Source organism: Thalassophryne amazonica, chromosome 2, assembly GCF_902500255.1.
Source record: "Thalassophryne amazonica chromosome 2, fThaAma1.1, whole genome shotgun sequence".
NCBI classification, from domain to species: domain Eukaryota; kingdom Metazoa; phylum Chordata; class Actinopteri; order Batrachoidiformes; family Batrachoididae; genus Thalassophryne; species Thalassophryne amazonica.
In genome coordinates this window covers 130,966,115-130,991,839 of record NC_047104.1, presented here as the reverse complement: position 1 = coordinate 130,991,839, position 25,725 = coordinate 130,966,115, and the positions used below count along the sequence as shown (strand labels likewise).

General features: G+C 40.1%; 1 protein-coding gene across 1 annotated transcript; it reads left to right on the top strand.

Moving 5' to 3' along the window:
- Positions 1–1,760: 1,760 nt before the first annotated feature.
- On the top strand, positions 1,761–22,647 carry ndufs3 (NADH:ubiquinone oxidoreductase core subunit S3). Its single transcript, XM_034193322.1, has 7 exons — positions 1,761–1,887; positions 3,262–3,330; positions 8,445–8,542; positions 9,151–9,300; positions 16,572–16,697; positions 21,844–21,963; positions 22,354–22,647. Exons 1-7 carry the CDS (start codon positions 1,797–1,799, stop codon positions 22,522–22,524), a joined length of 825 nt encoding a protein of 274 aa, XP_034049213.1. The 5' UTR covers positions 1,761–1,796; the 3' UTR covers positions 22,525–22,647.
- The last annotated feature ends 3,078 nt before the right edge of the window (positions 22,648–25,725 follow it).

Genomic DNA, 25,725 nt, shown 5'->3' with positions numbered 1-25,725 from the left:
ATATAAAGCGCCTTGGGGCAACTGTTTGTTGTGATTTGGCGCTATATAAAAAAAAAAAATTGATTGATTGATTGATTAAATATGAAAAAGTATCGGTATCGGTATCTATCAGCGATACTGGGCCTGTATTTACTTGGTATCGGATCAATACCAAAATTCCCGGTATCGCCCACCTCTAGTAAAACGGCAAACAGCCCAGAACCCTGCAGCTGCAGTTGTGCAGTTTAACCACCAGATGGCGAATACAAAACATATAGAATGATATTCACAACAATTTTGTAGAAATTCAACAGAGGTCATTTCTAAATCTGTTACAATAGCGCTCGTCTGTTTGCAGAGGATAGAACTACACAACTGCTACAAAACATTTAACAGCTAGGTGCTGAACTAATTTTAAATTTTATAAGTGTTTGTAGCTGTTCAATTTTGTTTACCATGTTAACGGTCTAAAAATTATCGGACAAAAATTTATTGGAAGATAATTAGTCCGATAATGGTTTTCAAAGTTATCTGAAAAGATAATCCGATAATGAAAACATTATCTTCGATAATTATCGGTTATCAGATTAATGAAACTCTGCCCACCACTGTGTGCTAGACAGACAATGCACAACCAAAACCCCCAGAGCAAGATTATCCTAGTTTCACTCAGTTACATTACGTGGAAATTTCTCCAGGTGAGAGATGCTTCACATAGTTAATCAGAGGCTTCCAGTAGTGATGGAACCAATCAGAGGAGCTTCTGATCTTGTTTCTAGTTTTAAAATAAATAAGACATCATGCAACCAAGCGTCAAGCAAGGGCAACTTCCACAAAAGCAAAATTTTCCAGTGAGCCAGCAAAGAGGTAAAGACAATGACACTACTTTGAGTCACAAACACAAATATCCTCAGGGAAGCACCCAAAAATATGTATGTTAGGGTTAGGACAGATATTCAAATCCAAAATCTTTGAGATTGTATCAAAAAAGGAATGCCAGTAGTTTAGCAATTTCAGGCGTCAAGTCACAGGGGTTCCCAGAACATCTAGAAAAGCCCTCATTGAGTTTGCCTGGATAGAGCCGGGCAAGTCTGGCCTTACTAAAATTAATTCTGTGTAGTACTTTGAATTGTATTAAGCTAAGTCTGGCAGAGCTGGATGAGGAACTCACAGCACACAAGGCTTTTTTTTCCAGAAGTCATCCCATAGGGTAATCTGCAAGTCATTGTGCCATTTGGCCCTTATTTTATTAATGAGTGGTTCAGATGATAAAGAGAAAAGGTTATAAAAGAAAGAAATGCATCCCTTAGATAAAGGCTCAACTTTAAGTATTAAGTCTACACCACACGGGGGTGAGATTTGAGGAAATAAAGAAGAGGAAGTCCTCGCAAAATTACGTATCTGAAAATATTTAAGGGAATATGAGCTATTCAGATTGAAGTGAGTGCACAATTGTCTAACACTAGCAAATATGTACCTGTCCACATACATATCCTTCAAGTAGTGAAGGCCATTTTTTCAAAGGACTTAAATCGAGTTGCTGACTTTAGCCAGCAAGAATAAATGGTTATTACAAATAGAAGTTGTCTGAGGAAGAGTGAGCCAGCTGACAATGTGCCGATTCCAACAGGACTGGATGTGAAATGTGACGGAGAGAAAGGAAAGGCTTCTACCTAAAGCAGAAAGGAGGAGCAAAAGCCACTGAAGGTTTACACAGAATATAGATATTGGCTGCTATATTAATGTGTAAAATGTAGTTCCACCTTTAAACAATCAGCTTCCAGCCCAACAGGGGGCGGCAAAGGTAAGTGTCGCTTATGTTTCCTCGAAGAAGAAATCACTACGGAGACAACATGGCGGCATCGTTGGTGCGATTTGTCCGCGGAGGTTTCGGTAGAAGTTTTGACAGTAAGTGGAATCAAAACTCTATTTATAGGTGTACTGTTGGTGCCAGGTAGCATATGTATTCAGTGTGCTCTTCTGTATTACTTAAAAATAGATTTCCTCTATTTAAACAGTTAAATTTCTCAGGTTTGACCTTCCGGCTCGCTAATGCTAATTTTGGGAGGATTTTATTTTATTTTTTTAAATCACACTAACCTATGAGTAAATTAGTTTTGCTTTATGTACGTTTTCACTTTCCACTGAACCTGCGTTAAATCAATGGCGTATTTAATTGCAAAACATGCGTATGCTTCAGTCTTTACATTGGTGGTGGTATTATTTGTTAATGTTTTGGTCGCAATTACTGATCAGTCGCCACGGGAAGTATTATGGACATTTCCACATCGCTGAGTAATAGCACTGCAGGGATGGGCAACAGTGTGCCACAAAGGGCCAAGACGGTGCAGGTTTTCCTTGCATCCGATCACATCAGCAGCACTTTGTTTTATTGATGACAGCTCAACTGACCACCTGTGAAGGTACCTGCTGAGGGACTGTGGTAAATGGGTTTGTCATGTAAGATAAGATGTCTCTTTTACACTGTGGTGTGCTGGGGGTAGCACATCCAAGGAGGGCACATCCAGGCTGGTGCCGTGGTTGGCATGAAGCTGGACTCTCTGGTGACAGTGGCAGAGAAGAGAACTCTGGACAAACTGCTGGACATTATGGACGATGTCAGTCACCCTCTGAATGATTGAATGTTTAAGGCAATTATCCAAAAAGAACAGGATAGATTTCCAAAATATTAGTTCCCTTTTCCTCCCTCTCTCACTCCATCTTCAACCGCTTACTCCAATTATAGTTGGCGCCTATCCCAGCAGTCACAGGGTGTGAGGCGGGGGACACCCTGGACAGGATGCCAGTCTGTCACAGGGCCACATATCGACAGACAAACACATTCACACCCACACGCACACCTACGGACAATTTAAAGTTTCCAGTTCTCCTAACCTGCATGTCTTTGGATGTGGGAGGAAGCTGGAGCACCCAGAGAGAACCCACGCAAACATACGGAGAACATGCAAATTTCACACAGAAAGGTGACAGGTGGGAATCGATCAAATGACCTTCTTGCTTACGGGGAGAACATGGACGCACCACACAAAAAGGTGACAGGTGGGAATCCATCCCATGACCTTTCTGTGAGGCAACAGTGCTAACCACTAAGCCCACTATGCTGCCCCCTTTCCCTCCTTATCTTTGCATAATGTAAAAATACTGATACAGTGTCTATCGTTGGGAACAAGACAAGTCATTTGTAGATTTTTGTCCTGTACTCTAGTAAACAGCTCCTGTGTTAATACTGATCAATATTTTTGGCTTGTTGCATTTTTCTAGTTGCTAGTCGGAGCTTGTGTGCCATCCAGCAGCAGGCCAGGTTTCAGGGCTCTTCCACAGAAACCAGACGTGAGTATTGATGCTGCATGGATTGCTGATCAAATATAGTTATGGAATAACATAATGACTGTCTTGTCTCATGATGAGGCTCCTCTGAGAGACATTTAGTGGGTTCAACAGGATTAAAAACAATGCTACTGATGGGTTGTGCACTTGTGAAATACATTTGTTTAGATCTGTAAATTTGAGCCAGTCACACATACTGTTGATCAAGAGTAATCAGAGATTTCTGATGTCCACCAATCCGGATCTGGATCACTTCCAAAATTCAGTGGAGTCTTCCATGTCGTAATACAGTTGTATGTAAAAGTTTGGGCACCCTATAATTTTCTTGTGGTGTCATGCATGCTTTGGGGCCAAAATATGATACTCTCATTATCAAAGCAACATCCCATTCTGCGCTAATCAAAGCAGCAGCAATGTCAGCGTGGATGGCACCGCACCATGGAGGAAGGGACTGTGTGAATTTTCACTCCTCTCCGTTCTGTTTATTGCTTGCCATGAGCCACGGTCCTTCTCCTCCCTGTCTTCGTGGGAACATTGGCAGACCCCAAGTAGAGCAGGGCGTGGCTTTGCTTTGACCTAATGAAGCAATGCTTTGATCTGCTGCTGTGTTGGTTCTTTGTTTTATTTCGCTTTATCTTAATTTTTCCCACTAAAATCCTAAAGAGCATATGTCTGTGAGTAATATTTACCTTTTTATGTAAAACCAACCTGTTATGGTCTTCTGAAACAGTTGATAGATGTATTTCATAATTTAAAACCGGGACCGATGCTAACACGTTAGCATGTCTATGGAGGTTTCAATGTTAAAGTTAGCATTAAGTTGTTTGCATCTCAGCATGTTTGTGTGCATTTGTTTTCTGTATAATAATTAATGGATCAGCGTTTGTTGTTGTAAAAGAGTCAAATGTATTACAAATCGTAATTTTTTTAATTTATTTTTATTTATATATAGTAATAATAGCAACAACAACAATAATAGTAATAACTAATAATGCTACAATACAATTTTAGAGAAACAGACAAAAAGAACCTGATAAAACAAAACAGAAAAGATAAAACCAACTAACAATGAACATAAATAAACATAGAAATAAATGTTTCCTGTGAACACCTAGTGACTCGTACACTTCCACTTCATCCCTGTTTTATTTAAGTTTAGTGACAATTTATTTCGATCAAACCACATCTAAGCTGTGTTTTTACACAAGAAAAAATAAATAAAATGCCGTAAACTGCACATTTGTGTCTTTTTTCATGAAAATATCTTATTAAAGATCACATGTTACACTTTAGTCAGGCCTTTAAAATACCTTTGTGGACTCTTGCTCTAATATGTTGTCAGTGGTTGAGATGGTTGCTGTAGGTAATGTAGGCATCTAAAAATGGTCATAACTCAATGAAACCTGATGGAAACATATTTGTGGTGTGTCAGTGATGTATGTATGTATGTATGTATGTATGTATGTACAAAATAAAGCAAAACACTCCTCCAGGTATGTTTTTGATGAGAATATAACATAATAGTTGTGATTTGAGCTTGTAATAAAATTACAACCTCAGATGTTGATGTTGCATGTTAAAGGCCTTTTAATAACAACTCACTTAAATAATGGCAAAACTCACATGTAAGTAAAAAAAAGAGTAATCGAAAAAAAATAATCGACCGATTAATCGATTACTAAAATAATCGTTAGTTGCAACCCTAGTTTGTTTTATGAGTGAGAGCATTTTACAGATTAAATGTGAATAAGCCAGTTTTGAGTTTCTCAGTGCGCATGCATTTTCAAAACAGGTGACAGTGTTACTTTGTGCACAGCAGAACAACGTTGTCAGTTGCTTTAGGCCATAATTTTGTATTTTATTGAATGTACAGCCAGCGACACAGCACCCTTTTGGCGCATTTACCGGATTAGAACCGATTAAAATACTATAGAAGACAAAGAATGTTTTTACTTGACAGTTTGAAGTGAGTTTTCTTTGTTTCAGAGAGCTTCATACCCATTAAAATTCACTTGAATATACCAAATTTGACTTGCTCTTTTAAAAAATGTCTGGGGGAGAGCCCCAGATCCCCCAGAATCAAGACTACACCCTGCCCCCCACCAACCTTTTATGTACCTTTATTTTCAGGTTTGGCATTCTTTTTATGCTTTGTCTCTCTCTCCTTAGAGGCTATTTAGAATAGATGTGTATACTGTATAATGTGTTTATTGTATTTATTGAGGAAAACAGAGGGTGTGCCCCCACTACGCCATATTTTAGGGAATTGCTGGCATTGATTTTTGCCAGGAAAAAATTTCAGTCGTTTGAAAATTTATTGCTTTAACCCATGCTCTAAACATTGCTCAAAATCTGCTAAGGCATTCATGCAGAGGAACGTTCTGGAATGGCCATCTCAGTCCCCAGACCCGAATATTATTGAAAATCTGTGGTGTTATTTTAAGCGGGCTGTCCATGCTCGAAAACCAACAAACCTGAGATGTTTTGTAAAGAAGAATGGCCAAAATACCTTCAACCAGAATCCAGACTCTCATTGGAAGCTATAGGAAGCGTTTAAAGGCTGTTATTTCTACAAAGGATCTACTAAGTATTGATGTATTATTTTTCTGTTGGCGTGCCCAAATTTATGCACCTGCCTAATTTTGTTTAAAGAATTGAATTGAATTGAATTCATTAGACACCCATGCAACAAAATTTCACTTGTATACAACAACAAAACTCATAAACAAAGTAATCAAAGAAAAAAGACAGTAAGAAAAAATAAACAACGTACATGGTGCCTAAAGGCGTAGGCAGAAGCAAACCTTATCAACGCCTACACCCCTCCATGAAGTAAAATCAAATCAGACATATGTGCCTGCTCATAAACGTTAATTTCTGAACAAAATCTGAACAACAGCAGCTCATAATTACAATTAAAGTAAACAAATATTTCCCAAACAGCTCCAAATACAAATTGGTTACCACTGACATATTTCAGTAGAAAAGGTACGAGTATAACACCTTCATACAACTCAGTTCCAACACTTTCATCTAATACATATCTGGAGAATATCATGTCTTTGTATAAATATTTGAACCAGTTGATATCTGGAGTTTCTCAGGTAGAATATTCGCAGGTATTCATTTCACTGATTAATATCACTTTGAGCAGCTGGAATCAATTAATCAGTGAAATCACCTGGTGGAGTCTGTGGCTGCAAAGAAAACCTGCACTCTTTTGGCCCTTTCTGGAACAAGTTGCCCACCCCTGGCCTATATGAGTGCAAGGCATAATTGTAAAGTGTTTTGAGCTTAAAGTGCAGATAGTAAATGCAGTCCATTTATAATTTGTTACAAACCAGAATACAATTCATTTTTTAAAAGCGTGGTGCAAAACCTTTGTATGTGGACGGATTTCTGTCCAAATATGCTTGCATGTTCCGTTTATTTTGGCAGGAAATGTGCCAGAAAGATCAGAAATCAAGTTTCTGGTCGCGACTCTGTCACCGCGCTCATTTAGATTTCGTCTTCATTCATTTCGTCTTTTATTTCTGTCATTACTAGCAATGGTAAAGATATTACAGTTAATATAATGAGAAGGATTTCAGTTAATTATGAGAGTAGATTGGACCCAGCGTATTCTTGAATGTTAAAACATAGAGATCTGGATGTGTGACAAAATTCACCAAACCAGTCACATTGTGTAACAGTTATTCATTTTAAATTGGAATTATAATTGCTTAAATCAAAATGATCCATAGTGGAAGCCTGTGTGGGACTATTTTCTTCTTCTTGCTCCTGCAGCTTGCTCCCTTCGAATTTTGGTCCATTACTGCCTGTCCCACAGATGAAAACACGTCATTTAGGCTATTAATAAAGAGATTCATGGGGTTGTTTGCTTCATTTCCCTTGCCTGTATGTCTTTTGACACACTGGTCAGGAATAGCACTCCTGTTTCATTGTTTTCATTTTGTTTAAAAACAGTTTCATATGTGTGCCATATACGGGCATGCAGTAAAGCAGGTCTTTTGGGTTGCTGCAGTTACTCTGCTACATCTGTGTCTGTATGTGTACTTCTTGAATTTATTTTTTCATTTTCATATCTAAATACAGTAAAACCTCTTTAGAATGAACATATAATAATAATAATAATAATAATAATTAAAAAAAATTAAACATGCAGGAACATTTAAAATTTGAAGGACTTAATGCGTAATCATGGACTTATGTTTGTATAACTAATTTCAGTAATTCATTACAATTGATTTCCTTCAGTTTTTACTCTTTAATAGATAAACCGTTCAAAAATGATGACATATATTTTGTAAATTAAAGCACTATGCTCAATACTGGACAGGTATATTCATTGTTTTTTTTGTTTTTTTACCCAAAGTCAACAATTATGGCTATCGGGTATTGTGAAGATTTTGTGTCTGTCTGTCCATCTGTGCTCAGCATAGGTCCAGTCCTATTACTGCCAGCCTCCAAATTCACAGGGAACATTGTTGGGACACAGACCATGGACAAGTTCAAATATGACTAACCTTGACGCATTTTAAGAGGTTAAAACTTTACATTCTGTTTCATTTTGTTTTTTTGTTTTTTGTTTTGGTGCGGGGGTCACAGCCAAGCAGAGTAGAGCAGCACCATGACGTCAGTGACTGGTCTAGCTAGCTGCAAACTCTGTTTCATTTGTGTGTAAATATAACCTCTTTGTCATAATATTATGTAGAAGATAATGATAAGTAAACACTACTAAAACTGAAAACTCTGTTTTTGGGACCTGATAACACCTCTGAAGTGATTTACAAGACATCCAGAGGGCGTCAGCGTGCATGCGCATCACACATGGTGGAATCCACTCCCGAACCGCTGCGTTTCTGGGCAAATCTAGCTTTATTTGTATATACACATCAGACTGTGCACCTTATTCCCCTTCCTGTATCATAGTTTTTATGTTTATGCTAGGAAGAAGTTGCTTTTAATCTCATTGTACATGTGTATAGTGACATTAAGGTATTCTATTCTAAACTTTAAGTAACTTAAAAAACAAAAACAAGCAACAAATAGAAGTACATCAGCTCTGAGAGAAGTAGTGCTGTTAAGTCTTTACAGAAGTTTTTTCTTTTCTGCAGCCACAGTGCGACCAAAGGATGCGGTTACCTACAACAAACTGGCAGAGTTTGGGGAGTATGTGGCTGAGATTATGCCCAAGTACATTCAGCAAGTCCAGGTCAGTGCAGACTCCAAGAAGAGGTATAGTTTCTGGCTTATACTGCCATCATCTGGAAAGGGGAAATACATGCTTATCTGCACTTACACTCTGAATTTTGTGGCTGTGTTGTGGGATGTGTCCACTTCAGATAGAAGAGTCTGGCCTGTTTGGATTTGGCACCAAGTGGAGCTTGCTCAGTCCGTTTCCACTGTGCATTTTTGCACCAAACCCTGTTTGGGCCAGGCCAAGCATGGTCAAGTTGTTGGGGGGAATGATTAGTGATTAGTTCACCTAATCTGTATTTTTTTAACTATTGGAAGCAGTAGGAGGACCCAGAAAGAACTCACTGTCACGTGAAAATTTAAAAAGCCACATGGATGGCCCCCAGATGGGTTCAAACCCACAGCCTAGTTGCTATGAGGCAATAGGTGTAATAACTACAGATCTGTTTAATATAACACTTTTTGTTGCCAGAGCTACAAGAAAATATATGAAATCAAGAAAATAAACCTAAAATGCACCAGAATGATCTGATTTTACAAGCTTTATTTCCATATTAATTTTTCCAAAGTGATCGTTTGTTTCGGCCTGTTATAAAGAATTAAGACTGGTGTGTGTGTGTGTAGGTGACCTGCTACAATGAGCTGGAGGTGATGATTCACCCTGATGGGGTGATCCCTGTTTTGACCTTCCTGAAAGACCACACCAATGCTCAGTTCACAAATATGACTGACCTCACAGCTGTTGACGTCCCGACACGAGAAAACCGCTTTGAGGTACCACTGCACCGTAAGCACACTCAGGAAACAGGTCTGTTTTCAAAGCTGTGTACTTTACTCTTCCTGGTTTTGGGAAAGAGAGCAGGAGCAGTGCAGCTTTGTGTGTCTGGAACACAAACGTATCTGTATAGAGGAGGTCAGTCTCTTGTAAAAAGCATCTTCAGATGTCGACATTCTGCAAATGTAGTTTCTATGGATGACGTGAGCATCAAGAAAGCCTGGTATTACTGAAGATATTTTTGCATCTGTGCCGTTTAGTCGGGCTTCGTTGAATGGTGGTGTGATTCTGATTTGCATGGGGAAATGTGAAAACAGTAATTGCCCCGCATGGAACGCTGTCACTACCATTTTAGCAATGCTGTCTGAGTTGTTTTCCAAACTAATGTACTGTGTTTGACCTGTGTGGATAAATAAGAGACGTGCTGGTTCTATACCTGTAAGTCCACCTGCAGATCAGCGCAATTCTCCAGGTCTGCTCATTAATCATGGTAATGTGTGGTTGTCAGCATGGGACTTATTTATAAGATGAGATTGTAGTGAACAAGGTGTCTAAAGGTGTTTGACCCTGACATTTTCTTGGTCTTTGCAAGGTTTTTGCAATTATTTTATCAAGTGATATTCAGCATCCGTCTTTGTTGTTAGGTACTGCACAGAACACTAAAAAAAGTTTTATTTATAAATGAGGTTTGTAAATTGATAAACTCATTTTGATAGGATTGGAATTCCTATCTTGCTATCTTGCTCTTGCTTGCCTCTACTGGTGGTTGGCTCTCACTGCGGTATTGTATCACTTCCTGTTCCGGAGCACAGCGGTGTTTTGCTATATCTGTTAGCTGTTTAATCTACGCAGTTAGATTGATCTAGTTACCTAGATAACGATTTGTTTCACAGTGTAATCTTCACGTGCCTTAACTAAAGCACTCCCTCTGCTGAATCACCTCTAAATTATTTACACATTATTCACTTTATGTGTTTTTAGGAATTCGCTAGCTTAGCGCAGCTACTAGCTCTTAGCCGGTTTAGCATGGCGGCTTCTCCTGTCTCTCCCGCACTTTTCTGCTCTGGGTGTGAAATGTTTAGTTATTCCTCGGCCTCCTTTAGCAGTAATGATACTTGTAATAAGTGTAGCTTATTCGTAGCTTTGGAGGCCAGGCTGGGCGAATTGGAGACTCGGCTCTGCACCGTGGAAATTTCTACAGCTAGCCAGGCCCCTGTAGTCGGTGCGGACCAAGGTAGCTTAGCCGCCATTAGTTTCCCTCTGGCAGATCCCGAGCAGCCGGGAAAGCAGGCCGACTGGGTGACTGTGAGGAGGAAGCGTAGCCCTAAACAGAAGCCCCGTGTACACCGCCAACCCGTTCACATTTCTAACCGTTTTTCCCCACTTGGCGACACACCCGCCGAGGATCAAACTCTGGTTATTGGCGACTCTGTTTTGAGAAATGTGAAGTTAACGACACCAGCAACCATAGTCAATTGTCTTCCGGGGGCCAGAGCAGGCGACATTGAAGGAAATTTGAAACTGCTGGCTAAGGCTAAGCGTAAATTTGGTAAGATTGTAATTCACGTCGGCAGTAATGACACCCGGTTACGCCAATCGGAGGTCACTAAAATTAACATTGAATCGGTGTGTAACTTTGCAAAAACAGTGTCGGACTCTGTAGTTTTCTCTGGGCCCCTCCCCAATCGGACCGGGAGTGACATGTTTAGCCGCATGTTCTCCTTGAATTGCTGGCTGTCTGAGTGGTGTCCAAAAAATGGGGTGGGCTTCATAGATAATTGGCAAATCTTCTGGGGAAAACCTGGTCTTGTTAGGAGAGACGGCATCCATCCCACTTTGGATGGAGCAGCTCTCATTTCTAGAAATCTGGCCAATTTTCTTAAATCCTCCAAACCGTGACTATCCAGGGTTGGGACCAGGAAGCAGAGTTGTAGTCTTACACACCTCTCTGCAGCTTCTCTCCCCCTGCCATCCCCTCATTACCCCATCCCCGTAGAGACGGTGCCTGCTCCCAGACCACCAATAACCAGCAAAAATCTATTTAAGCATAAAAATTCAAAAAGAAAAAATAATATAACACCTTCAACTGCACCACAGACTAAAACAGTTAAATGTGGTCTATTAAACATTAGGTCTCTCTCTTCTAAGTCCCTGTTGGTAAATGATATAATAATTGATCAACATATTGATTCATTCTGCCTTACAGAAACCTGGTTACAGCAGGATGAATATGTTAGTTTAAATGAGTCAACACCCCCGAGTCACACTAACTGCCAGAATGCTCGTAGCACGGGCCGAGGCGGAGGATTAGCAGCAATCTTCCATTCCAGCTTATTAATTAATCAAAGACCCAGACAGAGCTTTAATTCATTTGAAAGCTTGACTCTTAGTCTTGTCCATCCAAATTGGAAGTCCCAAAAAACAGTTTTATTTGTTGTTATCTATCGTCCTCCTGGTCGTTACTGTGAGTTTCTCTGTGAATTTTTAGACCTTTTGTCTGACTTAGTGCTTAGCTCAGATAAAATAATTATAGTGGGCGATTTTAACATCCACACAGATGCTGAGAATGACAGCCTCAACACTGCATTTAATCTATTATTAGACTCAATTGGCTTTGCTCAAAATGTAAATGAGTCCACCCACCACTTTAATCATATCTTAGATCTTGTTCTGACTTATCATCATCATTTCTTAATAACATTTACATTTACTCTGATGGACTACCCAGCAGTGGGGAATAAGTTTCATTACACTAGAAGTCTTTCAGAAAGCGCTGTAACTAGGTTTAAGGATATGATTCCTTCTTCATGTTCTCTAATGCCATATACCAACACAGTGCAGAGTAGCTACCTAAACTCTGTAAGTGAGATAGAGTATCTCGTCAATAGTTTTACATCCTCATTGAAGACAACTTTGGATGCTGTAGCTCCTCTGAAAAAGAGAGCTTTAAATCAGAAGTGCCTGACTCTGTGGTATAACTCACAAACTCGCAGCTTAAAGCAGATAACTCGTAAGTTGGAGAGGAAATGGCGTCTCACTAATTTAGAAGATCTTCACTTAGCCTGGAAAAAGAGTCTGTTGCTCTATAAAAAAGCCCTCCGTAAAGCTAGGACATCTTACTACTCATCACTAATTGAAGAAAATAAGAACAACCCCAGGTTTCTTTTGAGCACTGTAGCCAGGCTGACAAAGAGTCAGAGCTCTATTGAGCTGAGTATTCCTTTAACTTTAACTAGTAATGACTTCATGACTTTTTTTGCTAATAAAATTTTAACTATTAGAGAAAAATTACTCATAACCTTCCCAAAGACGTATCGTTATCGTTGGCTGCTTTCAGTGATGCCGGTATTTGGTTAGACTCTTTCTCTCAGATTGTTCTGTCTGAGTTATTTTCATTAGTTACTTCATCCAAACCATCAACATGTCTATTAGACCCCATTCCTACCAGGCTGCTCAAGGAAGCCCTACCATTATTTAATGCTTCGATCTTAAATATGATCAATCTATCTTTATTAGTTGGCTATGTACCACAGGCTTTTAAGGTGGCAGTAATTAAACCATTACTTAAAAAGCCATCACTTGACCCAGCTATCTTAGCTAATTATAGGCCAATCTCCAACCTTCCTTTTCTCTCAAAAATTCTTGAAAGGGTAGTTGTAATACAGCTAACTGATCATCTGCAGAGGAATGGTCTATTTGAAGAGTTTCAGTCAGGTTTTAGAATTCATCATAGTACCGAAACAGCATTAGTGAAGGTTACAAATGATCTTCTTATGGCCTTGGACAGTGGACTCATCTCTGTGCTTGTTCTGTTAGACCTCAGTGCTGCTTTTGATACTGTTGACCATAAAATTTTATTACAGAGATTAGAGCATGCCATAGGTATTAAAGGCACTGCGCTGCGGTGGTTTGAATCATACTTATCTAATAGATTACAATTTGTTCATGTAAATGGGGAATCTTCTTCACAGACTAAGGTTAATTATGGAGTTCCACAAGGTTCTGTGCTAGGACCAGTTTTATTCACTTTATACATGCTTCCCTTAGGCAGTATTATTAGACAGCATTGCTTAAATCTTCATTGTTACGCAGATGATACCCAGCTTTATCTATCCATGAAGCCAGAGGACACACACCAATTAGCTAAACTGCATTGTCTTACAGACATAAAGACATGGATGACCTCTAATTTCCTGCTTTTAAACTCAGATAAAACTGAAGTTATTGTACTTGGCCCCACAAATCTTAGAAACATGGTGTCTAACCAGATCCTTACTCTGGGTGGCATTACCCTGACCTCTAGTAATACTGTGAGAAATCTTGGGAGTCATTTTTGATCAGGATATGTCATTCAAAGCGCATATTAAACAAATATGTAGGACTGCTTTTTTGCATTTACGCAATATCTCTAAAATTAGAAAGGTCTTGTCTCAGAGTGATGCTGAAAAACTAATTCATGCATTTATTTCCTCTAGGCTGGACTATTGTAATTCATTATTATCAGGTTGTCCTAAAAGTTCCCTGAAAAGCCTTCAGTTAATTCAAAATGCTGCAGCTAGAGTACTGACGGGGACTAGAAGGAGAGAGCATATCTCACCCGTATTGGCCTCTCTTCATTGGCTTCCTGTTAATTCTAGAATAGAATTTAAAATTCTTATTCTTACTTATAAGGTTTTGAATAATCAGGTCCCATCTTATCTTAGGGACCTCATAGTACCATATCACCCCAATAGAACGCTTCGCTCTCAGACTGCAGGCTTACTTGTAGTTCCTAGGGTTTGTAAGAGTAGAATGGGAGGCAGAGCCTTCAGCTTTCAGGCTCCTCTCCTGTGGAACCAGCTCCCAATTCGGATCAGGGAGACAGACACCCTCTCTACTTTTAAGATTAGGCTTAAAACTTTCCTTTTTGCTAAAGCTTATAGTTAGGGCTGGATCAGGTGACCCTGAACCATCCCTTAGTTATGCTGCTATAGACTTAGACTGCTGGGGGTTCCCATGATGCACTGAGTGTTTCTTTCTCTTTTTGCTCTGTATGCACCACTCTGCATTTAATCATTAGTGATTGATCTCTGCTCCCCTCCACAGCATGTCTTTTTCCTGGTTCTCTCCCTCAGCCCCAACCAGTCCCAGCAGAAGACTGCCCCTCCCTGAGCCTGGTTCTGTTGGAGGTTTCTTCCTGTTAAAAGGGAGTTTTTCCTTCCCACTGTCGCCAAGTGCTTGCTCACAGGGGGTCGTTTTGACCGTTGGGGTTTTACGTAATTATTGTATGGCCTTGCCTTACAATATAAAGCGCCTTGGGGCAACTGTTTGTTGTGATTTGGCGCTATATAAATAAAATTGATTGATTGACTGGGTTGCTTGACGCGAGGACGTTTCGCTTCAAATCGCAGAAGCTTCCTCAGCTAAAATTCTTGCTCTGGTGGTCTGACTTCTGTCTTGACTCTTGTAGAGAAGAATAAATAAATAATTATTCTTCTCTACAAGAGTCAAGACAGAAGTCAGACCATAATTATTCTTCTCTACAAGAGTCAAGACAGAAGTCAGACCACCAGAGCAAGGCCTATTGTATGTAGCACAGATTCCATCACGTACAATGTGGCCAAGCACCTCAAGTGGATTTTGGCTCCTCTAGTGGGTAACTCAGAACACCATGTGGAGAACACACAAGATTTTGTGAACAAGATCAAGGACCTGCAGCTGGAGGCAGATGAAACAATTGTCTTTTGATGTGACTTCGTTGTTCACCTGCATCCCCACCGCTGAGGCCGTCTCAGCTGTGAGGCAGAGACTACTGGAGGATGTGTCTCTACTTGAAAGGACCAAACTCACACCAGACTCACACAAATTAGTTCACCCTAAGGACAGGATCCCTAGTTACAAACAGAGCAATGTAGTGTATTCTATCAAATGTCAGGAAAACTGTAACGAACACTACATAGGCGAGACTAAGCAACCTTTACACAAAAGGCTATACCAGCACCGCAGAGAGGACGCCAGTGGAGCAGTTCATCTCCAACTTAAAGACACTAACCACACGTTTCAGGACAAGGAAGTTAAAATATTAGCCAGAGAGAAGAAATGGTTTGAGAGAGGGGTCAAGGAGGCATTCTTTGTGAAACGTTTGAAACCCAGCCTTAACCGGGGAGGGGACACGCTTTATCCCCTGTTTACAATGGGGTACTCAGGTCAAAGCAGTTTCAGTCTTTTGTTCATGGTAATGAGTCATTCACGTCATCAGCAGAGTCGTCAAGGGAGCCATCAGGAGAGGGACAGCTGCCCTGTCATTAGGAGGGTGCTAACTAGAGCACAATAGGTGCTAATTAGAGCTATTGTTTAGTCACCAGCCTATAGCAGTCTGCCTCTCGGTAGGAGGGATCTGGTTAGGTTTAAAACTCCAGCTTTTGTGATTTCTTGATTATTCTTCTCTACAAGAGTCAAGACAGAAGTCAGACCACCAGAGCAAGAATTTTAGCTGAGGAAGCTTCTGCGATTTGAAGCGAAACGTCCTCGCGTCAAGCAACCCAGTCCAGTCGAAGATTCAAGCTTCTCTACCATACACATTTAACAGTTGAAAGTACAAATCACATTGGTGCTACATATTGCTGCTTCATGTAGCAGTTTCACTTTGCATATCAGGATTTTTTTTTTTTTTTTTTTTTTCTTTTTTTTTTTTTGCCCCTAGGATTTTGGAAAAGGTTGGTAATTCTGAGCTATTGAGTGAGGAGTGCTGCTTTAATTATTTGAGGTAAAATGAATACCCCTATTTCACAGAGCACCATTCCTTCCCGTTTCATCCAGAAAAGCAAATCTTGGTGCGTTTTGAAGCATCACAGTAACTTGTTGATCCATCTTTTTGTCAGTATTAAACAAACGCAGTAGTTATGGCCATCATTTGCACCAGTTTTGAAATTGGGGTGAAATTTTTGAGCTGTTCAAAAAAATTTCGTCCTGATTTGACAAATCGGCATCATTACGTGGTCACTTCCGAGAGTTTGTAATCTTGACAGCTTCAGTCACATTCAGACATCTTTAAACGGGGTAGTCCTCATGAGTACAGCTTGATACTTGTTTGATTGTGCTCCTGGGGTAAAATTTTGAAGCAAAAGCCGCTTTTGTTGTGGCTCTGGCTGAGAACGCATCCGGGTGCTGCTTTACTTTTTGAGTGGGTCTCACAAACCAGCTGTTGGAGTATGTGGATCACAGTATGATGTTTTTTCGGCAGCAGTGATTGTGCTTTTAAAAGTGTTTGTGTGTATCTTCTGGTTTACAGATTGTGTACAATCTGCTGTCTGTGCGCTACAACTCTCGTATCCGTGTGAAGACATACACAGACGAGTTAACACCTGTTGAGTCCGCAGTTCCTGTCCACAAAGCTGCCAACTGGTACGAGAGGGAGGTGAGCGACAACCTGAGCAGTGTTTATATACAACCCCTGGCAATAATTATGGAATCACCGGCCTCGCAGGATGTTCATTCAGTTGTTTAATTTTGTAGAAAAAAAGCAGATCACAGACATGACACAAAACTAAAGTCATTTCAAATGGCAACTTTCTGGCTTTAAGAAACACTATAAGAAATCAGGAAAAACCTTTGGCAGTCAGTAACAGTTACTTTTTTAGACCAAGCAGAGGGAAAAAAATATGGACTCACTCAATTCTGAGGAATAAATTATGGAATCACCTTGTAAATTTTCGTCCCCAAAACTAACATCTGCATCAAATCAGATCTGCTTGTTAGTCTGCATCTAAAAAGGAGTGATCACACCTTGGAGAGCTGTTGCACCAAATGGACTGACATGAATCATGGCTCCAACACGAGATGTCAATTGAAACAAAGGAGAGGATTATCAAACTCTTAAAAGAGGGTAAATCATCATGCAATGTTGCAAAAGATGTTGGTTGTTCACAGTCAGCTGTGTCTAAACTCTGGACCAGAGTCAACGTCTGTGACCGAACTTTAAGAAACCGCCTAAAGGAAATGGGATTTACATACGATGATGAATCTCGAATCTGCATTGGGCAAGGTGATGATGCTGGAACTTTTGTTTGGTGCCGTTCCAATGAGATTTATAAAGATGACTGCCTGAAGAGAACATGTAAATTTCCACAGTCATTGATGATATGGGGCTGCATGTCAGGTAAAGGCACTGGGGAGATGGCTGTCATTACATCATCAATAAATGCACAAGTTTACATTGATATTTTGGACACTTTTCTTATCCCATCAATTGAAAGGATGTTTGGGGATGATGATCCCATTTTTCAAGATGATAATGCATCTTGCCATAGAGCAAAAACTGTGAAAACATTCCTTGCAAAAAGACACATAGGGTCAATGTCATGGCCTGCAAATAGTCCGGATCTTAATCCAATTGAAAATCTTTGGTTGAAGTTGAAGAAAATGGTCCATGACAAGGCTCCAACCTGCAAAGCTGATCTGGCAACAGCAGTCAGAGAAAGTTGGAGCCAGATTGATGAAGAGTACTGTTTGTCACTCATTAAGTCCATGCCTCAGAGACTGCAAGCTGTTATAAAAGCCAGAGGTGGTGCAACAAAATACTAGTGATGTGTTGGAGCGTTCTTTTGTTTTTCATGATTCCATAATTTTTTCCTCAGAATTGAGTGATTCCATATTTTTTTCTCTCTGCTTGGTCTAAAAAAAGTAACCGTTACTGACTGCCACACCTTTTTTTTTCCTGATTTCTTATAGTGTTTCTTAAAGCCAGAAAGACTTTAGTTTTGTTTCATGTCTGTGACCTGCTTTTTTTCTACAAAATTAAACAACTGAATGAACATCCTCCGAGGTCGGTGATTCCATAATTTTTGCCAGGGGTTGTAGTACAGTGCATCCGGAAAGTATTCACAGCACTTCACTTTTTCCACATTTTGGTTATGTTACAGCCTTATTCCAAAATGGAGTAAATCCATTTTCCTCGCAAATTTCTACTCACAACACCCCATAATGACATGAGTTTTTTTTTCTTTTTTTCTTCTGCAGATTTATAAAAAAAAAAGATGAAATCACATGTACATAAGTATTCACACCCTGTGCTCTATACTTTGTTGATGCTCCTTTGGCAGCAATTACAGCCTCAGGTCAAATTCAGATCAAATCAAATTTATTATTTTATATAGTGCCAAATCACAAGGTGCTTCACAAACATCATTTAAAAGGCAGAATAAAATGAAATAAAGATTAAAAACACAATAAAAAAGGAAAACGTAAGTATATTATTTACTTATATATTCCTTTTACTTATTTTACTTATATATAAAATAAGTAAAAGGAATAAAATAAGTAAATGGAATAAAAGAAGACACACAATCATATAAAATGCTAATGTTAAAACAGGGAAAAAAATGTGTCTTCAATCTAGTGTGTCAGCAGCATTTTGAACCGGTTGAAGACTCCTGATGCTGGACTGCGGTAAACCAGAAAACAGAGCATTACAATAATCCAATCTGGAAGAAATAAAAGCATGAATCAGAGTCTCAGCATCAGCCATAGATAGGATGGGACATGGAAGAAAGCAGTCCTTGTAATGTCCCTAATGTGGAGGTCAAAGGACAACGTAGGATCAAAATTACCCCAAGGTTCCTCACTTTGTCAGTATGATGTATAACACATGAACCTCGGCTTAGCGCTAGCTGATCACATTGATGCCGATGTCTTGCTGGACCAAGAACCATCATTTCAGTCTTATCAGAGTTCAAAAATAAAAGTTACTAGAAAGTTACTAGACATCCAAGTTCTCACTGCTGCAAGGCAGTCTTCTAAAGATTTTATGTGGACAAGATTTCTAGCAGTTATCGGCATGTATAATTGAGTGTCATCAGCATAGCAATAAAAAGCAACCCCAAAATGCCACAATATGTTCCCAAGGGGTGCTATATACAGTAAAAAAAAAAGCAGGGGGCCCAGAACAGATCCCTGCGGAACCCCAAACTTCATTCCCCAAAAATCAGAGGTAATGATCCAACAACACCAAGACTGTAGTGGTATCAGAGTCTTTTGCTTGCAAAAGATCATTTGCTACTTTAATAATCGCTCTCTCTGTGGAGTGATATTTTTTAAAAGCAGACTGCAGTGGCTCAAAAAGATCATTCTCAGTAACGTGGTCCATGAGCCGCCATGAAACCACCTTTTCCAGAATTGTAGAGCAGAATCATAGATTTGATATTGGCCTATAATTTTTTTTCTTGGTCTTCTTTTATATGATGCCACCAACGTGGCGCACCTATCTTTGGGTAATTTTGTCCATTCACCTTTGCAGCACCTCTCGAGCTCCTTTAGGTTGAATGGGGAAAGTCGCTGCACAGCCACTTTCAGTTCTGTCCAGAGATGTTAATTTGGATTCAGGTCTGGTCTCTGACTGGGCCACTCAAGGACATTCACAGACTTGTCCTGAAGTCACTCCTTTGATATCTTGGCTGTGTGCTTAGGGTCACTGTCCTGCTGAAAGATGAACTGTCACCCCAGTCTGAGGTCAAGAGCACTCTGGAGCAGGTTTTCATCCAGGATGTCTCTGTACATTACTGCATTCATCTTTCTCTCAATCCTAACTAGTCTCCCAGTTCCTGCCACTGAAAAACTTCCCCACAGCATGATGCTGCCACCACCATGCTTCACTGTAGGGATGGTGCCTGGTTTCCTCCAAACATGATGCCTGGCATCTTTGTATCATCAGACCAGAGAATTTTGTTTCTTATGGTCTGAGAGTCCTTCAGGTGCCTTTTGGCAAACTCCAGGCAACCTGCCATGTGCCTTTTACTAAGGAGTGGCTTCTGTCTTGCCACTCTATCATACAGGCATGATTGGTGGATTGCTGCAGAGATGGTTGTCCTTCTGGAAGGTTCTCCTCTCTCCACAGAGGAATGCTGGAGCTCTAACGGAGTGACCATCGAGTTCTTGTCCACCTCCCTCACTAACTCACTGTCTGTAGACTCAGAGGTCTACAGACAATTCCTTTGACTTCATGCTTGTTTGTGTTCTTACATGCACTGTCAACTGTGGGACCTTATATGTAGACAAGCGTGTGACTTTCCAAATCATGTCCAATCAGCTGAATTTACCCCAGGTGGACTCCAGTTAAGCTGTAGAAACATCTCAAGGATGATCAGTGGAAACAGGATGCACCTGAGCTCAGTTTTTGAGCTCCATGGCAAAGGCTGTGAATATTTATGTACATGTGATTTCTTAGTTGGTTTTGTTTATATATATATATATATATATATATATATATATATATATATGAATAAATTTGCAATGCACATTGTTATGAGGTATTGTTTGTAGAATTTTGAGGGAAAAAAAGTGAATTTTATTCATTTTGGAATAAGGCTGTAACATAAGAAAATGTGAAAAAAGTGAAGCACCATGAATACTTTCCAGATGCACTGTACATGACATTTCACTGCACTTCAGACACACCCTTAGCACAGTGATCTGTTCCTTGATTTTAAATGCTATGTAAATTAGTTTGACACTGATAGAAAGCATTTTTGCACCACCAGACCGTGGTTCAGTCAGAAAAATCTCATACTGCTTGGTAGATATTCAGAAGACTCTGTCCTCTTTAATTATGCCCCAGTATGAAATATGGTGGGGTTACAGTGATCAGCTTGTCCATCCATCCATATGTTTTTTTTTCTCTTGTTAGTGCGATGCCTCAAGAACCAGTTCACCAATTTCAATTATATTTGGCGTAAGGGTGTACTTGGGTGATCCCCGACACCATTTGATTATGGTGAGCTTGGGGTCAATTTCAAGGTCACAGTGAGATATTCAAGATAGTGTCTTTCCCTCCCCTGTTAGCATGATATCTCAACAACCACGTGACCAATTTATTCATATTTAGCGTAAGAATGTACATTGGTGATCCCTCAACACTATATTACTGATTCTGTGAATAGCCAGTCCTTATAGCAATGACCTTCTGTGGCTTACTTTCCCTTTTTGTGGGCAGTGTCAGTGAGTGTCTTCTGCACAACTGTCAAGTCAGGACTGCATATTTGTACTGCATAATTTGTGACTTGAACTGTTCTTATATTTTGAAATATAGTTTTTCATTTTCTTTTTTCTTTTTTCCAATTTTTTTGGGAGTTGTAATTGTTACAGTTACAATAAAACCAAAACTGTGCTTGACACATTTTAGTTTCTATGTCCTGAGTCTAGAATATAGGAGATCTGTTAGAAAAGTATCGGACCTTTTTATTTGGGTGGACCACTGCTCACTCAAAGCCTGCTCACAGGCGAATGATGCAACCGACAGGTGTGAAAAAACCCACGCATGCACACAAAGGTTCAAGCTTGGCTGATGCAATCACACGTGATTCAAATCCATATGGTTTTTGAAAAAAATAAAAAGGTCCGATACTTTTCTAACAGACCTCGTATTATAGCTTCACTTTCTGAAATATGTAAAAAAAAAAAAAAAGAACCACAAAGTTTTTTGATTTTTTTTTTTTTTTTTTTTTTTGGAGCTGCACCTGTTGAAGCAATACAGAATAGACTGTAAAGTGTGCATGTGTGTTGTTGGGCAGGTGTGGGACATGTTTGGGGTGTTCTTTGCCAACCACCCTGACCTGAGACGCATTCTGACTGACTACGGCTTTGAAGGTCACCCCTTCAGGAAGGATTTCCCTCTGTCGGGATACGTTGAGGTGAGCACTGCCAGCTGAACATGTGACCATCTTAATAAAAAAACATTAAGCTGGCTCGTGTGAACACTGTCCTCGGTCAGTATACAGCTCACATTGTTGAATTCAGCCAGTTCAGCATTTTCAAGAACTTTGACAAGTCAGATTGTTTTTGCAGAATAAATGTTCCATGTCTTGGTTTTATCATTGGATACATCTGATAACATGATGAAGCTGCTTTTGAAGTCTGAGTGTCACTGCTTTGAAACCTGAGCCAAACCAGTGTGCCAAATGGTCATACTTGACATTTTGTCGTATAGTGAAACTTTTATGTCTTAACCATCATGGAGGGGAGGATTTGAGAGTATGAATGTGTGCAGTAGCTTGCTTGCTGAAGTGCATTTCTTTTGGTAGGTGCGCTATGACGATGAGGTGAAGCGTGTGGTGGCAGAACCCGTAGAGCTTGCACAAGAATTCAGGAAGTTTGACCTCAATACACCCTGGGAGGTTTTCCCTGCCCACCGAGATTCCAAGGAGGCCACACCCAAGCTGGAAGCTGGTGACAAGGCGCCTGAGATCAAATGATTTCCTGTTGTTTTGATGCCTCACACACACCAGTGCTATGCCCCGATTCTTTTATGTGGGACTCCCTGACCTTCGAACAACCCACCTGAAATATTTATGTAAATAAAAGTATCTTTAAAATGGGACGACTCTTTCAGGGGTTTTTATGGAATGTTAAAAAATATATTTTTGTGGGAGTCTTTTTGCACTAGAGTGAGTTTGCAGAGTAAATCAATACTCTGCTGAGATGCAGTGGGTCCAGAAAGTATTCACAGCACTTCATTTTATTTCCCTGCATTTTGTGCTATAGTCTTATTCCAAAATGGATGAAAATTCTACACACAATACCCCATAATGACGATGTGATTTTTTTTTTTTTTGAGATTTCTGCAGATTTATTAAAAAATAAAAAACTAACATATCACATGTACGTAAGTATTCACAGCCTTTGCCATGATGCTCAAAATTGAGCTCAGGTATATCATGTTTCCACTGATCATCCTTGAGGTGTTTCTGCAGCTTAATTGGAGTCCATAAGTCCCTTCGGCTGCTCCCTTGTTTGCACTTGGGGTCGCCACAGCAAATCCAAGGGGGATCTGCATGTTGAATTGGCACAAGTTTTACGCCGGATGCCCTTCCTGATGCAACTCCACATTACATGGAGAAATGTGGCAGGGATGGGATTTGAACCCGGAAACTGAAACCAAGCGCATTAACCACTTGGCCACCTGGGGTAAATTCATTTAATTGGACATGATTCGGAAAGTCACACACCTGTCTACATATAAGGTCCCACAGTTGACAGTGCACGTTAGAACACAAACCAAGCATGAAGTCAAAGGAATTGTCTGTAGACCTCTGAGACAGGAATGTCTTGATGCACAAATATGGGGAAGGCTACAGAAACATTTCTGCTGCTTTGAAGGTCCCAAATGAGCACAGTGGCCTCCATCATCTGTAAATGGAAGAAGTTTGGATCCACCAAGACTCTTCCTAGAGCTGGCTGCCTGTCTAAACTGAGCAATCGGGAGAAGGGCCTTAGTCAGGGAGGTGACCAAGAACCAGATAATCGCTCTGTCAGAGCTTCAGCATTCCTCTATGGAGAGAGGAGAACCTTCCAGAAGGATAACCATCTCACATGTATGGTGCCAGTCCTTAGTAAAAGGCACATGGCAGCCTGCTTAGAGTTTGTCAAAAGGCACCTGAAGGACTCTCACACCATAACAAACAAATTCTTTGGTCTGTTGAGACAAAGATTGAACTCTTTGGTGTGAATGCCAGGTGTCATGTTTGGAGGAAACCAGGCATCATCCCTACAGTGAAGCATGGTGGTGGCAGCATCATGCTGTGAGGATGTTTTTCAGCAGCAGGAACTGGGAGACTAGTCAGGATTGAGGGAAAGATGAATGCAGCAATGTACAGACACATCCTGGATCAAAACCTGCTCCAGAGCGCTCTTGAACTCTGTTCATCTTTCAGCAGGGCTATGACCTTAAGCACACAGCCAAGATATCAAAGGAGTGACTTCAGGATAAATCTATGAATGTCCTTGAGTGGCCCAGCCAGAGCCCACACCTGAATCTGAACATCTCTGGTGAGATCTGAAAGTGGCTGTGCACCGACACTCCCCATCCAACCTGATGGAGCTTGAGAGGTGCTGCAAAGAGGAATGAGCAAAACTGCCCAAAGATAGGTGCACCATGGTTGTGGCATCATTTTCAAGAAGACGTAAGGCTGTAATTGCTGCCAAAAGTGCACAGACAGCTAGCTAGTGTGGACTTGGCTGTGTGCACTTTGTCACCAATTTGTTGTAAATATCTGAGGTTGGTGACATAATCTCCACAGTTGCTGGGGCAATATGCCATCAAAAAAATTGAATACATCAAGCTGCCAGTTATGAACACATCTTTAGCTATTTATGGTGAGCACGGCCAAGATGGTGATATTTGGAACCAGTTCAAACTTGCGCCTCTCTCAAAGAAGGTAGGGTGTCAGCTCTAGAATGTCTTTATTGAAAGAGTGGTGTCAACTCAGAACATGGAGCCATTTTGGTTCCAACTGTGCAAAACTGAATGAACCTTTAATGTTTTCAGCATGTTTTTTAAATAATTTAACCACATACAGCAGCATATCCAGGTATAGGTGCTATCAAAATAAATATAAAAATAGTTAAGATATCAAATTTACATGAATTTACAATTTATGATGATTTATTTAATTAATTTAAAGCCTGATTAATGCTTCTGCAGCTCTGTAATTCTGTGACAGTTCTCCGTCTCTGGAATATGTTTTATTCTGCACTAATTTGACCCTCAACAAGCTTTTCTTTCTGTAGTCATCACCTCCATATCAAAAGTAAGATGTACAATTTCCTCTTTTACCAACTTCATGCTGTAAATGTGCAGCCTTTTCTGATCCATTTGTAATCAAAGTGCACTGCAAAAACTATTATGATGGCAGACGAAGCAATGAAAGCAGAAAAGTGTTAAATCACCATCTTTTGTGTCTGATTTAACAGGTGCATGTCAGGCTTCAGGTCCCAGTCTGAACACGGTTTGAAAAAATAAACGGTCAGTCTTTTAATCACAGAAATAACTCTGGTCCCACTTTCCTCAAATCGGTGAGTGTGAGTTGAACTTTAATTTGTACATCTGTTACATTGCACATCCAGACTGCTCTGGGTTTTTAATGGAAATACATTGCGATCGGACAGGACATTTTATCTGATGTGAGCGAAAATCTGTTGTACAAAATCCGTTATGTACGGTGTTTATTACATGGAAAACAATACAAAAACTGGGAATTTTTTTGTTCGATGACTGCGAATATCTGGCTAATACAATGACTTTAGGTGAGTTTTACTGTACATGGGACTGAACAATAAATTTACTTCTCAAAGTTTTTGTAAGTCTAGGCCCAGCCACCGCAAATGATCGGTCTCCCCACTGTTTGCTCTTGGTCCTGGGGACCTCCAGCTGGTGTTGACTGGAGGACCGCAAAGTTCTTGTTGGTGTGTGTGCAGCTAACAGCTCACACAGGTAAGAAGGTGCAAGTCCGTGTATAGCTTTAAAAAACAACATTAAAAGTTTAAAATCAATTCTGAAGTGGACTGGGAGCCAGTGAAGACTAAACAGCACAGGAGTAATGTGTTTGTCAGAAGGTGGGCTGCAGCATTTTGAACCATCTGCAGATGTTGGAGACAGCTCTGGTTGACACCCACAT